The sequence below is a fragment of the Macrosteles quadrilineatus genome, unplaced genomic scaffold, assembly GCF_028750875.1.
Source record: "Macrosteles quadrilineatus isolate MER2022 unplaced genomic scaffold, UCM_ALF_1.0 Scaffold_9__3_contigs__length_116548681, whole genome shotgun sequence".
Lineage (NCBI taxonomy): Eukaryota > Metazoa > Arthropoda > Insecta > Hemiptera > Cicadellidae > Macrosteles > Macrosteles quadrilineatus.
This window is the reverse complement of record NW_026542602.1, coordinates 65,981,115-66,004,245: the sequence shown is the minus strand read 5'-3', so window position 1 is coordinate 66,004,245 and position 23,131 is coordinate 65,981,115. Positions and strand designations below refer to the sequence as shown.

Genomic DNA, 23,131 nt, shown 5'->3' with positions numbered 1-23,131 from the left:
ACAATTTCCAGTAGGTCTGAATAGAAACGACCTAAAATAAAACGATAATATCCAATAAAATTCACAGTACACATAATTTAACTTTGGTGTCCTAACATCAAAACTAATCGTCACACCTATCCTTTATATCAATTTCACTGCATTAATTGCTAAATAAATAAGTGTAAACAAAGAAAAGTAAAAACAACAACAGTTTGTTTTGAAACAGCTGTTTGGTTCAAATAACATTCATTTGAAAAAAAGAACTGGTCACATGTAGCAGGAATATAAAAAGTAAACACGCTAGTAAAGCTAATGACGTAATAGTCAATGTTTATTATCCATACCGTTATCAGTTCTATTCTTGATAATTACCCACCCTCATTGAATAAACGTACATCGTAATTTCCCATATTAGTTAATTTAAACTACAATATATTCATAGTTGAAATAAAAGTGATATTTTCACGTTTGGGGGCGCTGATATAGGCACCCCCAAACGAAACGTAACCACAACTGAACACGATTTCATAAAAGGATGGTTTGTCTAATTGCAGTATCCTAGGTCAATGTTGACGTTGTGTTCAATCTGTCATCCATCTGTTTATCTTTGTATAAAACCAGGCTGAGGTTGTGGTGGTAATTTAAAATCGTGATTGCTGATTATTCTTGATCTTCTTTTTATGACATAAATATTTCCGGGCCTAATCCAAACAAAGTTAAAGCAGACAAACATAAACATTAATTGTAAACATAAAGCTACCATTAAGAATTAATACATGTAAACACTGTTATTTTTTAAATCTTTCCTTGAAAAGTGGAGCAGTAATATAATTTGCATTTATCCTTTTTTATTAAGACTCGTGTACAGAGCCTCGATTTGTACTGTGGTTTAATTAATTTTGGTTAAAACTGTGGTTTAAACTGTGGTCTAATTATCTCTACTAATCTTACTTATTTCATATAATCAATGACAAAATAAAAGTAAATAAAATAACCTCATAGTTCCATAGTTTATATTTAACCAGCTGTTAGTTAAAACAAATTATATTGCTCTAAAACAAATCGAAGATTACAATGATTGCTTTAAAAAATAATTTGAACATCCTAGTATTTTACTATGTATATTTAATTATATTGTAATCCTCTTACCGAAGAATTGAACGTATCAATGATTAGCATTACATATAGTATAAATAAGTCAACCCTAAGTATGTCTTTACATTTTTATCCAAATGCTGAATTTGTGACACAAAAGCTGAATGTTTACAGCTGTTATGTTAAGCAAATTATTTTATGCCAAAAGCTAGTTTAGAATATTAGCGTCGGCTGCTAGACTTTTTAAAAATTAAAATTTAATTTCTAAAAAACTGGGACCCTAAAATAAAATTATGGCTTCGACATTCCCTAGTTCTCAAAATTATCTTTCTTTCAACACAAAAATCATGAAAATCCGTCAAGTGGTTGATTCAGAATCGTGAAATAAAAAAACACTATTTCGTTTTAATATTATAGATAGATAAACATTTCATATTCAGCGTGTAATTGGTTGAAGTCAGCTATTATTGTTGAGTCATGGAGTGGATTTTCATACAACAGAATATGTTTTTCGCCCCCTTACAATAAAGGTAAAAACCTTACCACTGCAACAAAACACTATATAAAAGCATCATCGTTTACGTCAAATTCATATTTACTATTTTTCAATGTGAGAATCCATCTCATCGTGAAACACACTAGTACATTATTTATTTTAATCGCTCATAACCTACCCGACGCCGACTTCGATACATCGATAGTACAGATCGATACGGGGGTGCGGGTTGTGGCAGAGTTCAGTCCAGGTGTTGTGGCCGCGGTGATGGGGTGCGCTAGCAGTACGCCACTGACGGCGACCCAAGGACCGTCCCCCGAGGCACCCCCGTACGACCTGCGGGGCGGAGACCCGAGCTCGCTGGCGGGGGATGACAGCGTCGCGGGGAAGGTACGGCAGACCGTGACGGGGATGGCCGACGCGCTGCCCGTTCAGGAAATGCTCGACGGAGTTACACATGCTAAAGATGAGGCGTTCCACAAGCTGCAAGGTAAACTAGGAAACCTTATAGGGGATTTGCTAAAAACAGGTGGCATGTGTTTTAGGATGCGTCAAAATGGATTTGAAGTTTGAGTGTTTTGATTTAATTTTCGAGAATAGGTGATCGGACATCTATCGTGCACTAGTGGGAAGTCTTGAGATTCGGGAAACCTAAGGCTTTGGAGTAACTATGACATCCATAGATATGATCCATATCCATACTTTTGTCATCATATACTGTTGCTTATTTCGGCCGATTCTACATCACTGTTGGCTATTACACTGTTCAATATATCCAGAGACTAAAAATCAACAACTTAACATTACCAACTGGTTTGTATTAATCTGGTTTCTGACAAAAAGTTAACAAAATTCAACTACACAACCTCCTATTTTATGTGCACCTCTATGATCCATCCATATCCAAAAATTCAAACAATTGTTCCAAGTGTTACATTTTCAAAAACAAACAATATGTTTGTTGTACTTTACCACACGAAATACACAAACTTTACATAATAATGCGACTGGTTGGGAGATGAATGTTTTTGGAGAAATGGAAAAAATTGTGAAAGATAATTTGGGGGAAGAACAGCATTTACTTATGTGGACAAATCTTAAGCTTAAGTGTGATCTGTGGTGCTCGGACAATTTTAAATCATAAGGCTGTAATTTTGTAGATTTTAATCCAAAATATGGAATTCACTTTTTTACATAGGCTAATACAGTATGTCTGATTTTTAGTAAATTCTCATTTTTGAGTACCTATATTAAATATGAAGTGAATTGGATGGGAATTGCAACCGTCAGCGTGGAAATGTATGTAAATGAGTTCATGTAACTATTGTTAAAAATTCTTGGAACTGAGTTTTCAGGTAGTTTTAGTAGGTACTCGTGAGTATTTGATGGCGTGGAACACGTAACACCAACGGCCCTTCAAATACAATAAAAATTACAAGGTCACAACTCTCCATAACTGTATTGATGAACTAAACCTCATAATTTTGTATTCAATTCGTGTCGTTATTACTGTACAGAAAGGGAAAGATCCCTGCTAAATATATAATTAAATTGCAGTTTGTCTTGAAAATACGTATCCACTGGTTTATAAAACGATTGATATCAAAACTGCCCAAAATGTAAAGTTTGTTTAGCCCTCTCTAGACATTTAAAAATCAAATAGATATAATAGAGTCAATAAACGATTAATTGGCAATTTTCGATCGGCAAGCTGGGAGCTCGTACCCGATTATTTTCTCTGTGTTGGTAACATGTTATGGTTCTACCCAGCTTCATATATATATATATATAAAATTCGCCGTCCCTTTCATATATATGACAAACCAAATCATACCACAGACTATACATTATCAGGCTTCGATGCAGCACTTAAACTGAATCTTGTTATCGACGTAATCAATATGATACATAACTCCATCCTCAATTCAATAATGCAATTATAAATTAAAATTAAACGAAGCTGGTCCATCAGAGTGCATTTTACTTCCCCCTAATAGGCTATGTATATGGAGCAAGTATGTTTTCATCCATCTTTTTAGTTTTTGGTGGAAATATCCGTTTTAGATTTCCTTATTTTCGAAATTATGTCTGTGTGTGTGGATGATCTACAAATAATGCAAATCTGGCCCGATTATGATGCATTTTGGCAAGTGCGCACTTCACTTATCTATGGTACCTATCTTCAGACGTTTTAATTTAAATGAAGATTTTTTCCATGAAAATAAATTACATAACAGGAAAATCTGAATTAAAAAAAAACTGCCATAACAATATTGATTAAATGTTTCAAATTCTAAACAAAATTAATCAACAACAAATGCTGTAAAAATTACCCTTCAAAAGTAATATAATTTATATGTGATTTTACCGTTAAAATATCATAGTCACTCGCATCGCTTAACATTACAGTACATAAGGGCTTTTATTTAAGTTTTAAATGCGAAATTAATTTAAGGATGAGTGGCGACGAATAAAATATATAATAACACTGACAAAAATTACTATTATAGGTTCTTCAGCCAGAAATAATCGATTTAGTCAAGCGATCAAGAAAGCGGGTATAGTTTCTGGCCATCAAAAATCGAAAGTCAAGTCTCATACCAAACCGGCGACCATTCCCATAACCTGTGTCAGAGAACAAATACTCATACTCTAACATAGACATCGTCATGTTTTACAACAGTTTAGTAGACCTCTCCAAAAAAACACATTAAAACTATGATTTCAAGAGTGTTTACAAAACTTGGCGACTTTAATACAGAATATATGCAACGAATCAATCTACAAAATAGGCGTTATACAACAATAACGATTAAGAAAATAAGTTTTAAAATTCGTAGCATCTAAACAATTTGCATTATATGGCTTAAAAACTTGTTTCTGATATTTTCATCGTATAGATGTGATGACATAATCTATGAGCTGATTTGTAGGCTAACCTGTTTGATCCGGGGGTGCGATTGACCGTAGAAGAGTCAAACGTTTTCTCTCAATTTAATAAACTGATCGTTTGGGAACTCTGTCATAATACGGAAGTGTGCATTACATTCCCAATAGTCGATAGCTTAAATTAACTCCCAGAATATTATCTCCCAGCACGAGTTCACTTAACTAATTATATTAAGCCAATTGAATATTGATAAAGTACAGTCAAGTATACATCTAAGTAGTTGTAACTTGTAACTAGTTAGTTGCAACCGTTTGTTACCTGTGACTTGTAACAGTTCCAAGGTCGCCCGTTGCGTGATGACTACAGCATACCCTATCACAATATTGACCCCTGTTCTACCCTTACTAGGTCACCTCCTTAGAAACTGTTCGCTTTAAAATTTAAAACGCAGATGTCCAACTATTAGCTTTGAATTATATTGTAACCCCCACAATACCTGGGTGTCAATGTTTCATGTACTAGTTGAACTCTTGATCTGAATTTATGACACGGATCGTATAGTAGAACCTTGATAACAAGACTCTCACAGGCATTATAGGTATAGGACTTGTTATCAAGGTTGACTTCTTATCGAGGTGCATTAGGGGTCAAATAAATTCAAAGTGATTTGAAAATGACACTTGTTATCAAGGTTCGCTTGTTATCGAGGTTCCACTATATTGATTACGAATGTTAAGAACGGAAAATATATTCCAATGTCTATTTCGGAGAATATTTCAGGAATGTGCGGAAATTAATGATGAAAATAAAGAAGGAGTCAATAACGTAAATTTTGTACACAGTTTTACAACTTTTATTTTTTTTATGATGTATGTCTTAATTTATACATGGTAGGTAGGTTAGTAATGTGAAGTAATGTTTTTTGAAGTCAAAACCTAACAGGAGTGGCTGAATGCAGTTTTAATAAGTAAAGAGTTGTTCAATATTCTCTCTTTATAGTTTTTTTTTTTTTTTTTTTTATCAAAACTATAGCTAAAAAACAGTACTGTAATCATTGCAAATGGGAAGTAACGAAACCCCCAATAATCAAATGCAAATGCAGATATTGCTTGCTTAACCAACAAAACCATACTACGAAAGAAATGTCGTATCATAGATAAATGAATTGATGTCTAGCTATTTGATTAATTTAGTAAAAACTATTAACTAGTAGAGAAAAGTAACATCACACTGTCTCTAGTGCACATTACAAGTTCTTAGTAGTCACTAAAATCAATCGTAAAGCTCCTTAAAAGCTGGTTTCTCCAAATTGCGCAACTCGAGTAAATTACTGATTTGCGTGCAGAATCGAAATCAAGATGGCCGCGGGATTAAGGAGCGATGACCGGACTCCTTACACGCTGAACGCTGAGCGATCGTTACGAGTTACGCTGACCAAGGAGCTGACCGCTACACCACAGCCACCTCCAGGCCGCGGCCTAGTAGAATTGGCAACGTTGCAAGTAGGGCTGTGTAGCGCCAGACGTCATATGCTAACATGGAAGACAGATGGCGCCCTCTCATTTAATTGCGTGTTATTCATATTGTTAAACAGCACTACTGACAGTGTTGCCACTTGGAACGCCAAGGCCTGGAATTGAACTGAGTGGTTATATGAGTCAGTAAACGTCAAGTAGAGAAATAATTTGTTTTTGTACGTGCAAACCAAAAATTACTATTTAGCCACCCTTTGTTCAGGTTGTGTGTCCTGGTGTCCTGGTACAGTACTACTGAAGTAGGCATACCATTTTTACGGACCAGTGGCAGCCAATATTAAAAATAACATATTCGAATGAGCTATTCACAGATTTTTCTACAGTCACTATTTTCTTTTGTATTTTTAGTTAACTGTGATATAAAAGATAACATAGTTTAAAATAAGCTGGCCTGGTTATAAAGTATGCTTGATTGACTGATTGACATCAGCTCCCTATGTCGATGGTGTAGTTCATTTTTATTCCAAACTGGCTAAGTTTTAAATAATAATGGAATTGGAATTTCTAGTTTTAACACAGATTAAAGAGACAACGGTTCTAATTGCAGTCAAAGGTACAAAGCCGATTAAAAAACCTTGTAAATTATTCTTAGGAATACTTTTCACAGACTAGTACAGGCACGGTGACCAATTAATATCTAAAACAAAAACGCTGTGTACAAAGTTCCTGGAAGTCAAATAAATGTAAATTTTTACTTTATTTTTGACATAAAGTGACTCACATATCGAGAAAGAGAGAATTGTCTTCAGGTTGGCGTGCCGTTGTTCTTCACCCGCCTTTCCTTTATCTTGATCCACATAAAATACCACCAAGGCAGCAATCTGCGATGCTGGACGGTATAATAAAGAAAATAACTTTCAGTTGTTATCCATTCTGACGCTATAAAACAATGCTTGAGGACAAAAACATTTTTTTTTAAATACTCCCGCCGCAGCAAACCTGCAGACTAAGCGAATTTCAACTTGTCTGATTACATTTTTACTAAAATATTTCCATAAATAAGACATATTCCCAATTTTAATAACATTAGATTTTACGAGTGTTAAGGTTTGCTGCTACAGGGAAGATAAAAAGTGTTTTTGACCATACATCAATAGTATAGGATGAAATTAATAAATTTTATCAACATATACTCATAAACAAGTAAACAACAACGGTTTTCATTTTCTCCATAAGAATAACATGGGAATTATATATTAGGCTTATTCCCTATATGGGAAATTCGCCAAAACAACGGGTATACCTTTTTACACCATCGTAACATCTTTACTTGTTTGCAAATAAATGTGAAATTCTAATTAATACCAACTATGCTTACAGCTGTATATTTTGCAACACCCTATATAACATGAAGGTGGTAACTAGATATGTCTATGCTGTTGAAGTATTCAATAGGCATTGTCAGGTCAACGAACCATTATTGATTGGATTTCATTGATCCTAGTCAGCTGATTCAATGTTTACACGTCTGTGGCTAAATTGACATTTTGATCCGACGAGGTTTTGAAAGAAAGCAAAACAGACAATCGCGATTTAATAGCGGCGCCGGAGTTTTTATAGTTATAACATCGTCAACTTTATCAAATAAAAATCCTCCCAGTAAATATTCAGATAACATGTTTAAAACCAACGTCACAGTGACGTAGCCATGGGGGTCCTGGGGGTCCGGCCCTCTTCCGGTTTCGGTCAAATTAAACGTAAAACTATATAATAATAATAATTAGGCCTATATAAATAATAATAATAATGTATAGACGTTGTGGTTGATTATTTTCAGTGCCAGTAGAGCTAAAAAAGACCGTTTTAGGGCCTATATTTCCAAAAATGTTCCCGGACCCCCTTCTACCTGGGCCCGGTCGGTTGCCCCCCCCATTTTGAAATCCTGGCTACGTCACTGAACGTCATGAATTTCAAAAACTCTGTAATTATGCAGACTTAAGCGAATTTCAATCCGTCTAGTTGGAGTTTTCCAATAAACAAATTATAGTTATTTTCCTTCTAAATAAGATTAGATTAAACAAATACAGGTTTGCTGTTTTTGAAAAGGGAAAATTCTTTTTATCAAATGTTTATAGTTTAGAATGAAATAAATAAACTTGCCAAATTTGATAAAAATATATCCATAAACAAGCAAACTAGAACAGTTTACTTACTTCCTCCGTGAGAATAACATTATAATTTTAATGTACCGTTTTGTTAATTTCTCCGTAACCTTTCACTGTACAAAAATGTTTGAACATAAAAAAGGTTTTTTTTTAGAACCACACAATGGCTGTAGTTAAATTTGGCTATTACCATGTTTTAAGGGTAAACATTTTAAAAGCCATATTTCCAAAATAAAATAAAACCTTGTAATACATTTTTACTACCAAATCTTGTTGGTTATTTTATCATAAACTAATTAACTGTTAAATTACTTCACAATCATTGCTATACAATATTATTCACTTATATAGTAACAGATCTTATATACATTTTTGTTTGGCTTCAGGATTGAATCACTGTTTTGAGGAATTAATAAATTACGGTATAAAAAGTGTATTACTACACAAAAATTTGTTTTCTATTATTTACCTAACACAGTCCCTTATTGTATTTTATTGCCTATAATGTTAAAATTTTGTAATATTCAAATCAACCTACCAATTTTAATAGACAAAAGTTGACGTATTAATAATTAGAGTCACGGATATGTGATTACACCCTTAAAACATAAACAAAGAAAACATTCCCTCGTTATAGGCCTGCGTCGTCCAATGGTCCAATGGTCGTCAATTTAATATGGTTTTCGCGGGACTTCTTGAAATTTACTTTTTAAATGCAAATCAATCTTAAGTAGTTTACAGACAACATTATAATATAGACAGATTGTTTCACAAACAGCAGTGTTACATACAGACTACTCGAACTCGACTACTGGGCCATTTGCGTGTTATATCTATGACGAATGAGCATGCACGTAAATTTAACTTGTACACAACACTATATCAGTAAGGGAGGAGGCCTACTTGGCGTTTGCTGTATATAACACAGTGAGGAATAACATAGGAATTCAAAATTTCCAGTTTGATTTTTTTTCTCCATAATTATTTGTACAACAACGGTTACTGTACAGTTTGTTAAATTCTTTGTTTTTTTAGCTCTACAAAATGGTTTGGAAATAAATTGCAAAGATTTATGTTTTGGGGATCAAAAGTGGGGAAAACGAAATGTTTACCCCACGAAATTCCCATAGTCCGATAGTGCAGGTTCTAGAACTCGTTTACGTAGGTTTATACACGTTTGTACCAAATTTCGTCAAAATTTGAACATTTTTGCTCAAGTTATCGTGCTAACGGGCGCACACACAAGTAAATAAATAGAACATATTAATTTGAAAGGGTGGCATTTTTCTTCCCTGGGACATCAAAATGAAAAAAAGAAAATCAGCCCTGGGTTCAGGTCTTACAATGAGTTGGTAAAAGCTTATATATTGGAAATTCACTGAAAGCTGTAACCAAGGCAAAACCCCGGAAGTTCTAAAGTCCATCACAGACTGGGGAAGTTCCTTTGACCAAGGCGCGGCGTCTTACAACTTACAACACATCGCTCAATACAGCAAACAGTGCATCAATGTAACAACAATACATTAAAGTGGCCTACTTGCTCGATCATTACCTGGTAAACAGAGCAAACTTTCAAATACATTTTCCTATTTCGACTTTCTCCTGGGATGTATGCTGCTGAGAAAATACTGAGAAACATGTTAACAATTCTACAAAACGGTGAAGATTTCTTTTAGTTTTCATCGTTGACATTTTTGCTTATTAGGACTCAACAATCTTTATGGAAATTTAAAACAACGTAGCCTACAAAATTGATACTAAATAGAAATATTTAAAATAATAAATAGGAACAAAAATATAGGTTCTTTATAAAAAAAGTTATAATTTAAATCAAAACTGCGCACTATCCTTTCCTCTATAATCCATAGCTCCTGGACGTACACACGTAGAGTTAATAAAGAGTCACCTATTAATTATTGCAAACATTAAATAAATGTTTTTTTTCAAATAATTTATACTAATTTTAGTGTGTGTTCTATCTAACTGACAGTCTAACCAATCGAATGCCCTCCCAAACTACAGTACCTTATACTCACGTGATCTTTTGATAAATATTGAGTTTTTGTTTAGTTATTGTCCTTTGCCTTTCAATAGACTATTATGTTTTAATAGGTATTTTAATTTTTTACCAAAATTTAGTCAATCTAAAATTAAAAAATCGCCTGCTGACGCACATGGACTCAGGATATGGCAGTTTATAGACTTCAAAATAACTAATAATAAAACAGGTAATTCTCGTGCTTATAGTTAAAAATGTATACAGTTTCGAAAAAAAGAACAAATGTAGGAACCTTTGGGACAACTAAGTGTATGATCATAAGTAGTAAATGTTATAGTAAACAATTACTATAGGTCGTCCAGTGGTAGAAAACTCGACCAAAAATATGTAATGTACAGACTTCTCTATTTTCACCCCACGCTGTAAATAAAAAAATTGATTGGAATTTCTTCCATTTCTTTTGATTTTCTGTTAATATTTCGTCACCAGCATGGCATAAGTTCCATTTGATTATTTTTTTATTTGAACTAATTTTGTGTGCTTATTTTTTAGAGTATTTTAATTTATGAAGGTATTCTGCACATCTACAGAAAAATATCTTTCTGACAGAATGCGTAGATTTACCCTGCGATGCACACGAGCTGAGAAAAAAGGGTTTCAAGAAATATGCTTGCCTACACAGTATTATTTCAGAATCGATAACTATTAAAATATTTTATAAATACCATAACTTATTTAACATTTTAATAATCATATTGCACTCAGTTCAATATCTCTCTCGATTTTCATCGAGGCTGAAAACCTATTGCACATTAAAGCAAATATATTCATCTCATAAAAAACAACAATGAAAAGTGACATTAAACCTGGTAACGGCCAACTCAACCTTGGTTTGTGATGTAATGGATGCATTTAACGTCTGCATACGTTAACCTTGCCGGGTTTAACTCAGATCAGCTGCTAGATAACCGAGCTGACCGCACGAACCGATTTGTTTATGAAGAAAGATTGATGATAAGGGTTGCGGTCGGTGAACCACCCTCTCCCCCCCCCCTCCCACCACTAGCTGACCACTGAGTAACGAGGAAGTTCGGGGGAAGGGATAATTCGGTCACGTCATCTACTGTCTTGTCTTGTCGGTCCACGCGATTTTTCTTGCCACCTTAGAAAACCTCCATGATTTACCGATTGAATAATTTGAAACCTTGATTAACCTGGCTGATTTGGGTTCATGAAATCAATTTGGAGAAATTTGGCCCTCTAAGAACACACCACACTTTCCTTGAATAACGGTACCTTAAAATATATTGTATGAAAAGACTTTTAGCTGTATTCTATCGTTACTGTGCTCTATTTTGATAAATCACATATTCTGAAATTTAAATTCTTATTGGATGTGTTGTGCACTGAATTATGTCTATGTCCATAATAACTGGTTACAACGAAAAGTGCTTCCTTATCATATAGCTGTTCACGATGGAAAAATAGTCGCATGATTATGATGTAAATACGAGACTGGAGGGGATATGAACATGACTGTAAAGAATATGTTCTGAGACATTTTAAGGATTTAAAATTATGAGTTACATTAAAAATGTTCATAAACATCACTATACATATTTGATTTTCAACGATACAAAAATGTATATAATTAGTTACACGTATCTGTTTTAGGAGGACAATTGTTATGTTAAAGTGAACACAGTTTATAAACTACCTTTTCTATTAATAATGTTTTAAGTAAATGATTGCAATTCTGTTATATGACTTGTAGACTATAACTCTTGTCTAATCAAAAAATTACCTTTTACTAGTAAAGATTCAGATATTTCGGGAAGGCCAGGATTGGCGTCTGTATAGAAACAAAGGCTACCGAAATACCCGCTATTATGCAAATAGTATTGACTGGAGTAAGTGACGCCGCCATTGCCTTAATGCGATCTGATAACAGAGTGACGTCACGCTTTTAGCAACATAACCTTAAAGTACCGAGCGTCTTTACGCTGATTAATTTGCTTCTAATCGACGCCTATCACGTTTATAACATCAAACAGTGAATTGTAAGAAAGTTTTAATGTTTTGATGCTGAAGCGAGTTGACAATGTTGACTTTAAATCAAATCTTTCACTACTTATTGATATCAGTCAACATTCCATCCCCATGTTCGGTGTTGATTGTCCCCAGTTTTAAAATCAAAATGGACGTTGATGATATATAGCCATAGACATAGTGCAAGTGTTAAACATATTTAAGGGGACCAGTGAGCAAATTACTCATCTTAATAGGGTTTGAAACTCGTCTCCAAGAAATAAAAATAATGCAGTCTCCAAGGCATAAAAATAATGCAGTCTCCAACTCCAAGGCATAAAAATAATGCAGTCTCCAAGGCATAAAAATAATACAATACAAACTAAAAATACAATAGTGCAACGCAACCTTCTACCTTTATTTAAAAGCTAAAAAGTTAATAGGCCTATTTAAGAAAAACCCATAAAATTAAATTGTACCAGTGTTTGCATATTTTAGACAATGATTACATTTTTACACTAACACTACTATTTTATAATATATAAAATATGATAATTGTAGATACCACCATAAAGAAATTTACCTTTCTCAATCGAGGTACAATAATTTGATACTGATAGAAGATAGACTTTTTAAAATTTATTTTTATAAACTGTTTTGTCTCTTGTTTACAAAGTGACTTAAAAATTCAATTGAAGTAACCAGCTGTTAAATACAATTCAGATTGAAAATCATTTCAAAACAAGTCAGCAATACCACAGATTAAAGATTAGACATCCTGAGCCTTTGAAAACACATTCTAGAAATAAATCAAAGGCTAGAGGAGGGCAATGACCTAAGAAAATTTTCTTTTTAATCACCATGCATCCTTCCGCTAGACTAATAAGCTAATGACACCTCAATCGTAAAAATCGGTTTAGTAGTTTTGGCACATCGCACAATATGTGTGTTGTTTACAAATTAACAATAAGCAAACCAAAAATTATATGTGACGTATTGTCAATCTCAATACAACTTTGAATATTTACGTCTTAGTGGATTTAAAAATAGTCTTATAAATACGAAATAAAGATTGCATGCGGAGATGGCGTTAAACAATCTCAACATAACAACTGACACCACCAGTTATCACGAAACATCACAGGAAGAGGGAAATAAACCAGTCAACAAACTTTTTCAAGCTCAACTATTTTTAGCTCTTCCAGTTTTGTCAATACTTTAATTGGAGTTACCTAAAGTAAAAGTATCCATCATTGCAAACAATGTAATTTACTTTAAGTTAGTGGTACTATAATATATTATGAATATATATACCTATTATATATTTTTTGCTGAATTTTTAAAGTGATTAATTACTTACCAATAATTTGAATAGGTACTCAATAAACATTCTTCATAAATAAGCAGCAAAGTAATTGACACTAATAAATCCAGTGGCAAAATAATAATATATAAGATTTTTATAAGACGCAGAAAAACCACTTACGGACGGAGAGTGAGAAACCATTGTTACGTGTTCTTTTCCCACTATAACACTGGAAACCCCCAAGTTATTTATTTTTTTTTTACAAGTACACATAAATAGACTACAGTAGATCTACAGTAGATGTCCGGGTCATAACCCAATTGCACTGGACTAATAAGCATTTCTCCACCTTGTGCAACATATTCAGGGGTCTTCTTAATTGATCTTCTTCACTAACACTAAAGTCTATATTTACAAAAATATTTCCACACTCGTGGTCACTAGTATCACCATCACGGGGTCAATCGGACAACCGACAACATGAACACAGTAACGCACCCCAGTGTAATTTTTATGTGGAAGCATTTTACTCAACTGATCTTTATGAATAAAAAACAATCGCTGCTGGTCCAATGGAATGTCTACCCCAGTATATAAGGCAGGTATCATTGCTTAGGCAAAAGGTTTGGCCGCACAGGGTCCTGCACTTCAGTGGTATTCAGTGCTGAGTGCAAAATACCAAAGAAATTGTAAAATGTCCTTAAATGCTACGTCAGTTATATCAGAAAAAGAAAAAAAGGGTGGGAGCATGAACGCCAATATTATACATTGAGATTTTTTGTTAGTTTGTATTGTCGGTATACTATCTTTTTTTGGTTGTAAAAGCACCACCCAAGGCCAGATCTGGTATCTAATGTCAGTGATTACATTAAAGTGATATTTAAGTGTAATTTAATAACAATATCATATAAACCAGGGTAACAATCAACTCTGCAGTTGCATGTGCAACTAAACTGTAGTGGTGCATCCAGGCATCTGACTGCATTGCTTCATAATACTGTACTTTGGTACAAAATGCAGTGAAGCTCGATTAAAATGTTGTAACACAGTAAAATAAATAATTAATTTACAAATGGCAATTTACAATGTACAAAATGTATTGACATACTCATTGGTCATTCACATATTTATCCTTATACTAGTGTACATGTTGCTCGAATTCGAGCAATTGTAAAGTATTACAGGATTTGTAAACCAATAACAATCATATTAAGCTATCTAGCTATCAATATTTCAACAAAATCACACCTACCTTCCCTGTAGCAGCAAACCTAAGTAATCATACTAAAATTAACTCTTAAGCTTTAAATAGGAAAAACATGACCATTTTCAGGGAATATCTTTGTAGAAATTAAGCCAGGTAAATGGGAATTCGCTTAGTCTGAAGGTTTGCTGCGGATACATAATTTTAATAACAGCAATGATTGAAGAATCCGAATTATTACTTATATCCATGAATTTATCTAACAATTATTTCCTGTAAAATATTATTACAGCAGCTCAAAAATATTGGAACAGACTCGGTCAACAAATTACCGAATGGTATAGTTACCATATGAAAGAATCCCATACTAATGACATTAGCATATAGTTCCATTTAATCAATTTTAAATGGGCGAGTGACACATTTTATTTATGTTTATGATCCATACCGGTCCTGTTCTAATAATCATGCAGTATTTAATATGTTTGGACCAGCTGTGTGGAATTGTGAAATCAAAATTAATTTGACAGTTAGTTCTGTTTGTTTACATTTTTAAATTTTGTGGGTTTGTTCTTTGTTACCATGGATACGATCAATAATTATTTCACTTTTAATTTCTGACAACAGCTGGAGTTCCATAACAAATTTTGTTTCCCATGTTAATCTTATGGAGAAATACGAAACTTTAAAGGGCCCCAGGGCCTCACTCTCTAATTATTTCCCTAAAAAGAAAGTTTCCTGCACAACTTCACGTTACGCTCTTTCCAATGACACCAAAAACATGTCGATCGGTTCAGTAGTTTCAGAGGAGTAATTGTCACAAAAATCCTGCTTGTGTATTAAATAAGTATAGATATAATGATCCAATTCCTGTAATAAAAGTCCTCGGGCTTTGCCCCACAGGCCATCAAAATCCCAATGTATTTCTTATGAAGAAAGGATTTTGTTTACTTAAACAGACAAATAATTTGTATTAATTACAGCTGTTCATAGTAAACACATGATACACACAAGAGTGTTTGTTTTCAGTTTCGATAACTGGAGTGGAGTGATTGATGACTATGTTTTATCTATGACATTATCTTTGAGTCGACTCTTTTGAGTCATTGGAAATTATGACTGGTGTTCGTCTTGAAATAGCACACATGTAATACTTTGCAATTGCTCGAATTCGAGCAAACAGGTGCACTAGTTTGATTTATTATCTGAAAAATAAGTAGCCTATGCTAGCATTCAAGTGGAAGATGTAATTAGGTTCGGAAGACATAGAATATGTGCCTAGCGTAGATATGAGGAAATACCTACTCGTTGATTTAGTTTTATGACAGAGGAGAAGGTACAGGAGGACATTCAAATACACTTAAGTGATGTCTAGCACTATTTGCTCGTGTCTAGGGCAAAGTGTAACAACGCACACTCGTCCTCATGTACTACAACACACACGGTGGAGGAAGACCCTGTGCCTTATGGGATAGGAATTTCCGCAGTGCTCACCGCTTGGGCTCTTAATTCCTGCTCATCATAATTATATATTTATAGTACAACTACTATAGCTCAAAGCTCGTGGTCATCCCAGAAGCAAGTTTCCTCTAGACTTTTTAATTCTCTTTGGCTTGGTTTAATGTTAAAAAATGCAGTAATTGACGATTGTATACAGTTTGAATTCTCCAACGTTAAGTAATGTTGTATGATTGTTGTGTCAAGCTGACCTGGAGATTTGTGTCACAAGATTTAAAGATGCAAGGTGGGAAAAATTAAGTAACTACCACTTTCTAAAACAATCTTATAATTTGTTTCAGATTTTGGGGAGTCAGTTAAGGATAAGGTGGAGTCGGTAGTGGAAGATGTAGAAGACACAATAGGCTCGGCTCTCGGAACAGTGAAAGAGAAGAAGGCGGAAGCAATGAACGGTGCTCAGGAAGCAATGAGCGAGGCGCAGGAAGAAATGACCAAAGCAGCTGAAGAAGTGGAGGCGGCAGCAGAAGAGAAAGTAGATGAAGCTAAGGATGCTGTGGATACAATGGTAGAGGACTTGGAAGAGAGTTTACCTTTGCCAGAGGAAAAAGAAAAAGAATCGGAAAATAAGGAGTAAGTAAATTTAATAAGTGTGCTTTAAATTCAGGGATACAGTGTACATATCAGCCTTGTACATTTTCATTAGATATCTAAAATGATTTTTCTAGTTTAGAATTATATTTTTTCAAATTTAAAGTTTGAGTAATGGTGCAACATTTGCTATTGAACAATAATCTTAAATTTCAGCTGAAATAGATTTAATTGGATGCTCGTACTAAATATAATAAATATTTTCGATTGTTTTAATGTACAGCTGTTTATATTTTATGTATTTTGTACATTATGTACATTCTATACAATATGTCAATATTTTAATCTGTACCACTTGCTTTAGTTTGTTTGGGCAGTAATTCAAATTTTGTAAAAAATTTCGTTCTTTCTGGTTGTTACTATGTAAAATTGTCTGTTATGAAGAACGAGATTAATATTGACATTTCTGAAGGCAAGAATCTCACAAAAATGTAAAACTCACAAGAACTTCACTGCATTTTGAATTGTACTTTTTAGAAAAATAACCACATACCCCATACCATCCCTTATTTTCAAAGCAATAAAAGAAAATTTTCTCAAATGTAAAATGCTATATCTTTTGTAAATAACTGGGATTTTACAAATACACATTGTGATAAGTGATTATTTTAGTGCATAAATGATCATTAATTGATTAATTTCAGGAGACAAAGAAAAATGATAATATATACAAGCACAAAATAAAATGTGCATTTTTTTAGAGTAGTAACTTAGTTATTAGAAGATTTCCCCAAACAGAAATGATTTATTTTAAAGTTCAGCTTTTTCAAATGTATTATTTTAAATCATGAAAAATATTATAGGCTAATTTAATAATATGTTTTTTTCTATCATTTCAATGTAAACACTTTTAGTTCCATTGGAGGAAATATTTAGTCAATATTTCTTTTTGATATAGTTTGTAGGAATTGTGAAAATTGAATAAACATTTGTTTTTCAAATAATATAAAAATATGTCATGCTTCTGACAGTATTAGACCTTAGATATTCTAATAAACAAATAAATTTTCTTTTGTCAAATATTTAAGTTTGCTGTTAAAACCTGTTTAACTGAACTAATTTAATTAAAAAAATAAACTTCTGCAAAATATTTTCTCACAAAAAATTATTCTGCATTGAACCTCAAAAGAGCATGTAACTTGTTATATGTTTGTTAGTTGCTAATGTTGCTTCAGTACAGTTATTATTACGCCTGTCTGGCTTCTTCAGTTAGAAAACTGCACAGAGAATCCTGTTTAATAAAAAAATGTACAATTGTGTTTGTTAAATCATTTAGTGTGTTTATGAGAATATTTTTTAGTTTTGTAAAGTGTTTTTACTGTATACGTTTAAGGCAAGTAGATTACGATTTTTCTGTTACCAATGTTAATTCCAGACCAATCTTTATAAAAATTCATTTGTTTTAAACATTTAATAAGAAAAGATTAAACAATTTAGAGTTCTCTTGTGCAGTAGAGCCAGTCTAAATGTAAAAATAACTGTGCTATAGTGCCTTATTCATGTCACTGTCATGCCTTCATTCTTCTCCTGAATGTTTAAAACACTTGTTTACATGATGTACAAATATTTTAGTGTAAATAATATGAGGTACACAAAATAATAAAATTGTAAAATACAATAAATATTCTGCACAGAAATTCTTAGTTTTTTTCCTTGAATGAGTAAACAATTTGGAATATTTCTAAACAAAGAACTCTTGAACGGACTTGGTTGTATGTGAAAATTACTCAAATAGATTTGTTTAATTAGTTAAGTTATGACATACATCCAAAAAAGATATTATGTTTTATTAATATTTTTATTAATACCAAAGTAATACTTAGAAACAGAAGTTGTTCAGAGTGATTTAAAGATTAAGTCAAATTTTAACATGGACAGATCACTGTAATAAACATAAGAAAGGTTAATTTTAAATTTGATTTGAATTTCAATGTTACTATTAGATTCCTAAACCACATTAACACATTATTCCACCAGAGAAAACGTATATAATTAAACTAAATACACTGTGTTTGGAAAGCCTAATTGACTCAGAAATTATTATACGAGTACCACTCGAACATAAGGTCTGAACTTATCAAATATTTCAAAATTGACTCAGAGTTGGTGAAAAGAAGATTGAAAGATGAAGAATTTGAATCAAACACACAAAGTTAAGTATCCAACACTCTTTTTGGAATGACAATATTAATAATATTTCACCTGTTTTCAGAGCTCCCAGTAAATGAAAAGATAAAACTAGAGAAGTAGATAAAAAAATATTAAATAACTTGCAACAAATTCTAATTATTTAAGATCGAAAAAAAAATATTTGTAAAATTTGTGCTATAGTTCGGCCGCTTAGAAAGCGACCTCCTCTAGCATTGGTTTAGCATTAGCACGCAGGTCGTTTTCTATGTGGCCGAACTATATAGGTTTGGCACTGTCTATTAAGATTGTGTTACACACATTTATAGAATAATCTATATATATAATTCCGTAAGTCAAATTTTTGTAAAGAAATTGTGAGTGACTGGATGGCCGTAGAAGGATGGGAGGGGTCTTATTTTAAAGGTCTTGACGTGAATTTTGAGGGAAAACTATTCATTTTTCTTATTTTTTTACCATAAATTTGCAACAGAATAAAACTTTTCCCATTAAAACAACATGGGGTTTAATTTGTTTACATCTTTTGAAATTAAAACAGCTGTGCCACAGATTTGAAAACAGTGATCAATACACACATTTGGTTTACTTTTAGCCAGTCAATTATGAAATGTATACTATAATAAAACTGAAATATTGAAGATTAGTCGGGAAAACGTCTGCATTCTTTGTTTATATTTAAATCATATACTCAAGTTTCATTTTTTCATGCTTTTACGTTATTGTCGTGTTAAAGGAATAAACGACATAGAATAAATATTCTGTATAAATAATCAAAGAGTCGAAATTAAATCTAACTTCTGTTTTGTTTTTATTTTTAAATCATATGTTCAAGTTTATTTTAAATGATGTTGTTTTCTTTATATTTCTACACATTTTAAGGTTAAGGTTGTGTAAATATATACAACTAAAATAACCTATAAATGTTATTGGTTCTAAAATGGTGCATTTGCATTCCTTCGTAAGTACATTTTTTTTAGTGCAGTGAATATACAACGTAGAGTAATCATATTCGATCATACTTTTATAAAATCACCAGGGATTCAAGATGTTTTGGTATGTAGGCTGCTGGATATATATTCTTTTCATTATAAGTACTGTAATTAATATGAACGCCAGGGGAATACCACAAAGGCGGGGAACTGTTCATAGGAATGACAGTGCGCGTAGGAGAGCAAGAGTAGATAATGACGAACTTAATCAAGATATGTTACAACCCCTTTTTAGGAGACCCATGGTAGACGAGAGAAATGTAAAGATCCATGATGCAGGATTATTGGACCAAGAGTGCATTCAATGTAGTGCTCTTCATTTTAGAGAAAAACTAACGAATAATCATTTTATGACATGTTGCCATAACGGAATTATTAACCTTCCTCAGTCAAAAACTAATGTAGAACTTAAAAGTTTGTTTGAAGAGAGCCCACAACTGTATAAATTCATTCGACAATGCAACAGTGCGATGGCTTTTGCTTATTTTTCAGCCAGTAAGAAAGATATTCCAGGAAAAGGAACACACTGTTTCAAAATTCAAGGACAGATTTATCGTTCAATCTCAGATTTGCTGCCTCAACATGATGAAGACCCCGTGTATGGCCAATTGTACATTATTGACACATCAACAGCAACATAAATTCGTCAAAGGCGTCGAGAAAATAGTGACTTAAAACCTGAAATATTGTCAAAACTAGCTGAAATTCTATTAGAAAATCCATTTGCACAAATTTACAAAAGAGCTTCGGAAGAAATCGTTGTACAAGGTGACAGTGAATTAGAACTTAGGTTTGTAGACAGGATAAATATGGATCGTCGTAGGTATAATAAGCCTACTGCAGATGAAATTGCAGGCGTCTTCAATTCATCTGAAGGTGAACCTCCAATGAATTTTTAAAATTCCAAACAGGGAAGCTTTTATTTATCCTCATTAACCACAAGACCAAAGCTACCTTAGTAAACCAGTATTTATTCACAAACAATGATATGTTTGCTGCCTTTTCATGTTAAACCACTCCACTGGAGTGATTCAAATTATTTATTGAAAATGACATCAACAAAAGCAAACAAAGAAGAATAACAAACTGGGTTTTACACAAAAGATATGGTGTAGGGATGCCTATTCTGACACACATAGATAATGTTATTCTGAGTTTGTTTAAATACCGGTATTGCAAAAGGTTGTTTTACATTTGAGCTTTTTAGGGACTTATGTCCCTACAAGCCACTAGTACAAGTAGAATTTTCTAAATTTCATCTCAACAAAAAAATTTGTAATATTCTTAAAAAGTGCACTTAACATTCTTTTAAGTAGGCAGTAGCTACTAGCTTTTCTAACATGCAAAGAAGTTTTAAGTCAATTTATTGGGAGTCCTGAAAGTTAAATTATTTTTATTAACAACCACATCGTTCACAATTTTCATTGTCTGTTTTGTATTGTTCCTCATCTCTTCACAATGCACTGCCAAAAGCTTTTAGCAGCATAGCTTAGCAGCACTCAAAGCTTAAGAAATACTTTTAACTTTGTTGACAATCCAAACTATTTTTTATATTAGGAACTTGGAAATTATATATAGTAATAAAATCTTTATTTTATCGTAACAATACTGAGGTATACTATCATTGACAAAGTCGTAAGATGCAGTTCAATTGGTAGGTTGTACAAGTTGTTTTTTTTTCAATCCATCTAAAATAGTATTAAAAAATATTAGCCATATTAACCATACAAATTGAGTAATACACTTACCCTAAAATATCAGTAATTAAACTCTCTCACATTTTAAATGCAAAACTAAACTTGTTTATAGCTTCAAGGAACGATGTTTAATTAATTAATATTTATGACACTGTTTTGCATTATTTAAAATATTTCAAATTAATTACTTTGCACAAATAATTGTTGTGAGCATTGATAATGTAAGGATTGTGAAATAGGAGATATGGAATTTATTAATCAATTTTTTAAATCCTAGCTTAACTAAAGAGCTCAATAATTGAACTGTAAATCGTTTTAATGCCTTAATTTTTGCACATGTACAATGCCTTTTAGTGACTAAGTTTTTATGCTTGGCAGCTGGAAAGATCCGCAAGCTCAATCCCCCCGTTCCATAATGGCTCCATTCCCGGACGGTGTATTTAGCACTGATGAAATGATTGCACAGATTTTAAATCAAGACTTGACAAAAGAAGATGATAACGAAGGATAACAAGCAAGTCAATATCACATTACAAGGACCGCTGATAGAATGTAAAAATAAACTGTAAATACAAATGTAAATAACAAAAGTGTGTTGTAGCCTCTTCAATTCCTGACTGTGAATTTAGTTTTCAGATGAACACATCAAAAGGTTCAAGAGCGAGCACTGCAGAACTCTCGAGGAAATCTGTTGATGGAATTGAAGAGAAACAAGATACCGATAAAGAGGTGAAAACCGATGCAGACAGTTTGAAATCCAAGGGAAGTTGTAAGGATTTAGAAAATGAAAGCAAAGAAGAAAATGACACCAAGGAACAGATTAGTCAATCACCAAAAAACTCATCAATGAAGTCTGGAAAGTCTTCACCAGCAAAATCTCCAACTGAAGACAAAGGATTAGTCCTTCAAATAGACCAAGCAGGGGAAGATCCTATTGTGGCTGACACAAGCACTCCAGTAGAAGCTGTACCAATTGACAAGAATGAGGTTCAAGAAGAATCCAAAGATGAAGAGGAAAAGGAAACAGAAGGAAAAGAGTTATCTGTTGAACTTCCACCTGAAAATAACGGAGGAAGCCCCTCTGAAGAACATGGAACATTGAGGCAAGAATCTCAAAACCATTCACCCCAACCACAAAATGATACACCAAGACCACCTTCGGAAGAAATTCACGAGAGTGTTGAACCTCCTGTGGAGAAAACGACAATCTCACCTCAGCAAAACCAACCTGAACTGGAACTGGACCGAACAAGTCCAAGTAGTCCAGACGGAAAGAACGATTCAGCAATTTCATCTTCATCATTGAGCCCTGAACAAGAAATGACTGAAACAGAAATGGAAAGACAAGGGACTCCTGTTATAGAGGTGGCATAGGAAGCTCAGGTATGTTATTGAGGATTTTTTTATCGTTGACCAAATAATTGTTAGGCATTATTCCGTTATGTCATTGTCTCGTGTAGTTTGTGTACTGTTATGTAGCCTTCTTAACTTGGGTTTCTCTTTGGAGGTTGGCACCTTTTTGATGATGTATCATTGACTTTTGGATATTGA

At 33.1% G+C, this 23,131-nt stretch overlaps 1 protein-coding gene across 1 annotated transcript; it reads left to right on the top strand.

Moving 5' to 3' along the window:
- The first annotated feature begins 1,840 nt into the window (after positions 1-1,840).
- On the top strand, positions 1,841-22,954 carry LOC129003520 (uncharacterized). Its single transcript, XM_054431816.1, has 3 exons — positions 1,841-2,063; positions 16,440-16,728; positions 22,210-22,954. Exons 1-3 carry the CDS (start codon positions 1,841-1,843, stop codon positions 22,952-22,954), a joined length of 1,257 nt encoding a protein of 418 aa, XP_054287791.1.
- Positions 22,955-23,131: the final 177 nt, after the last annotated feature.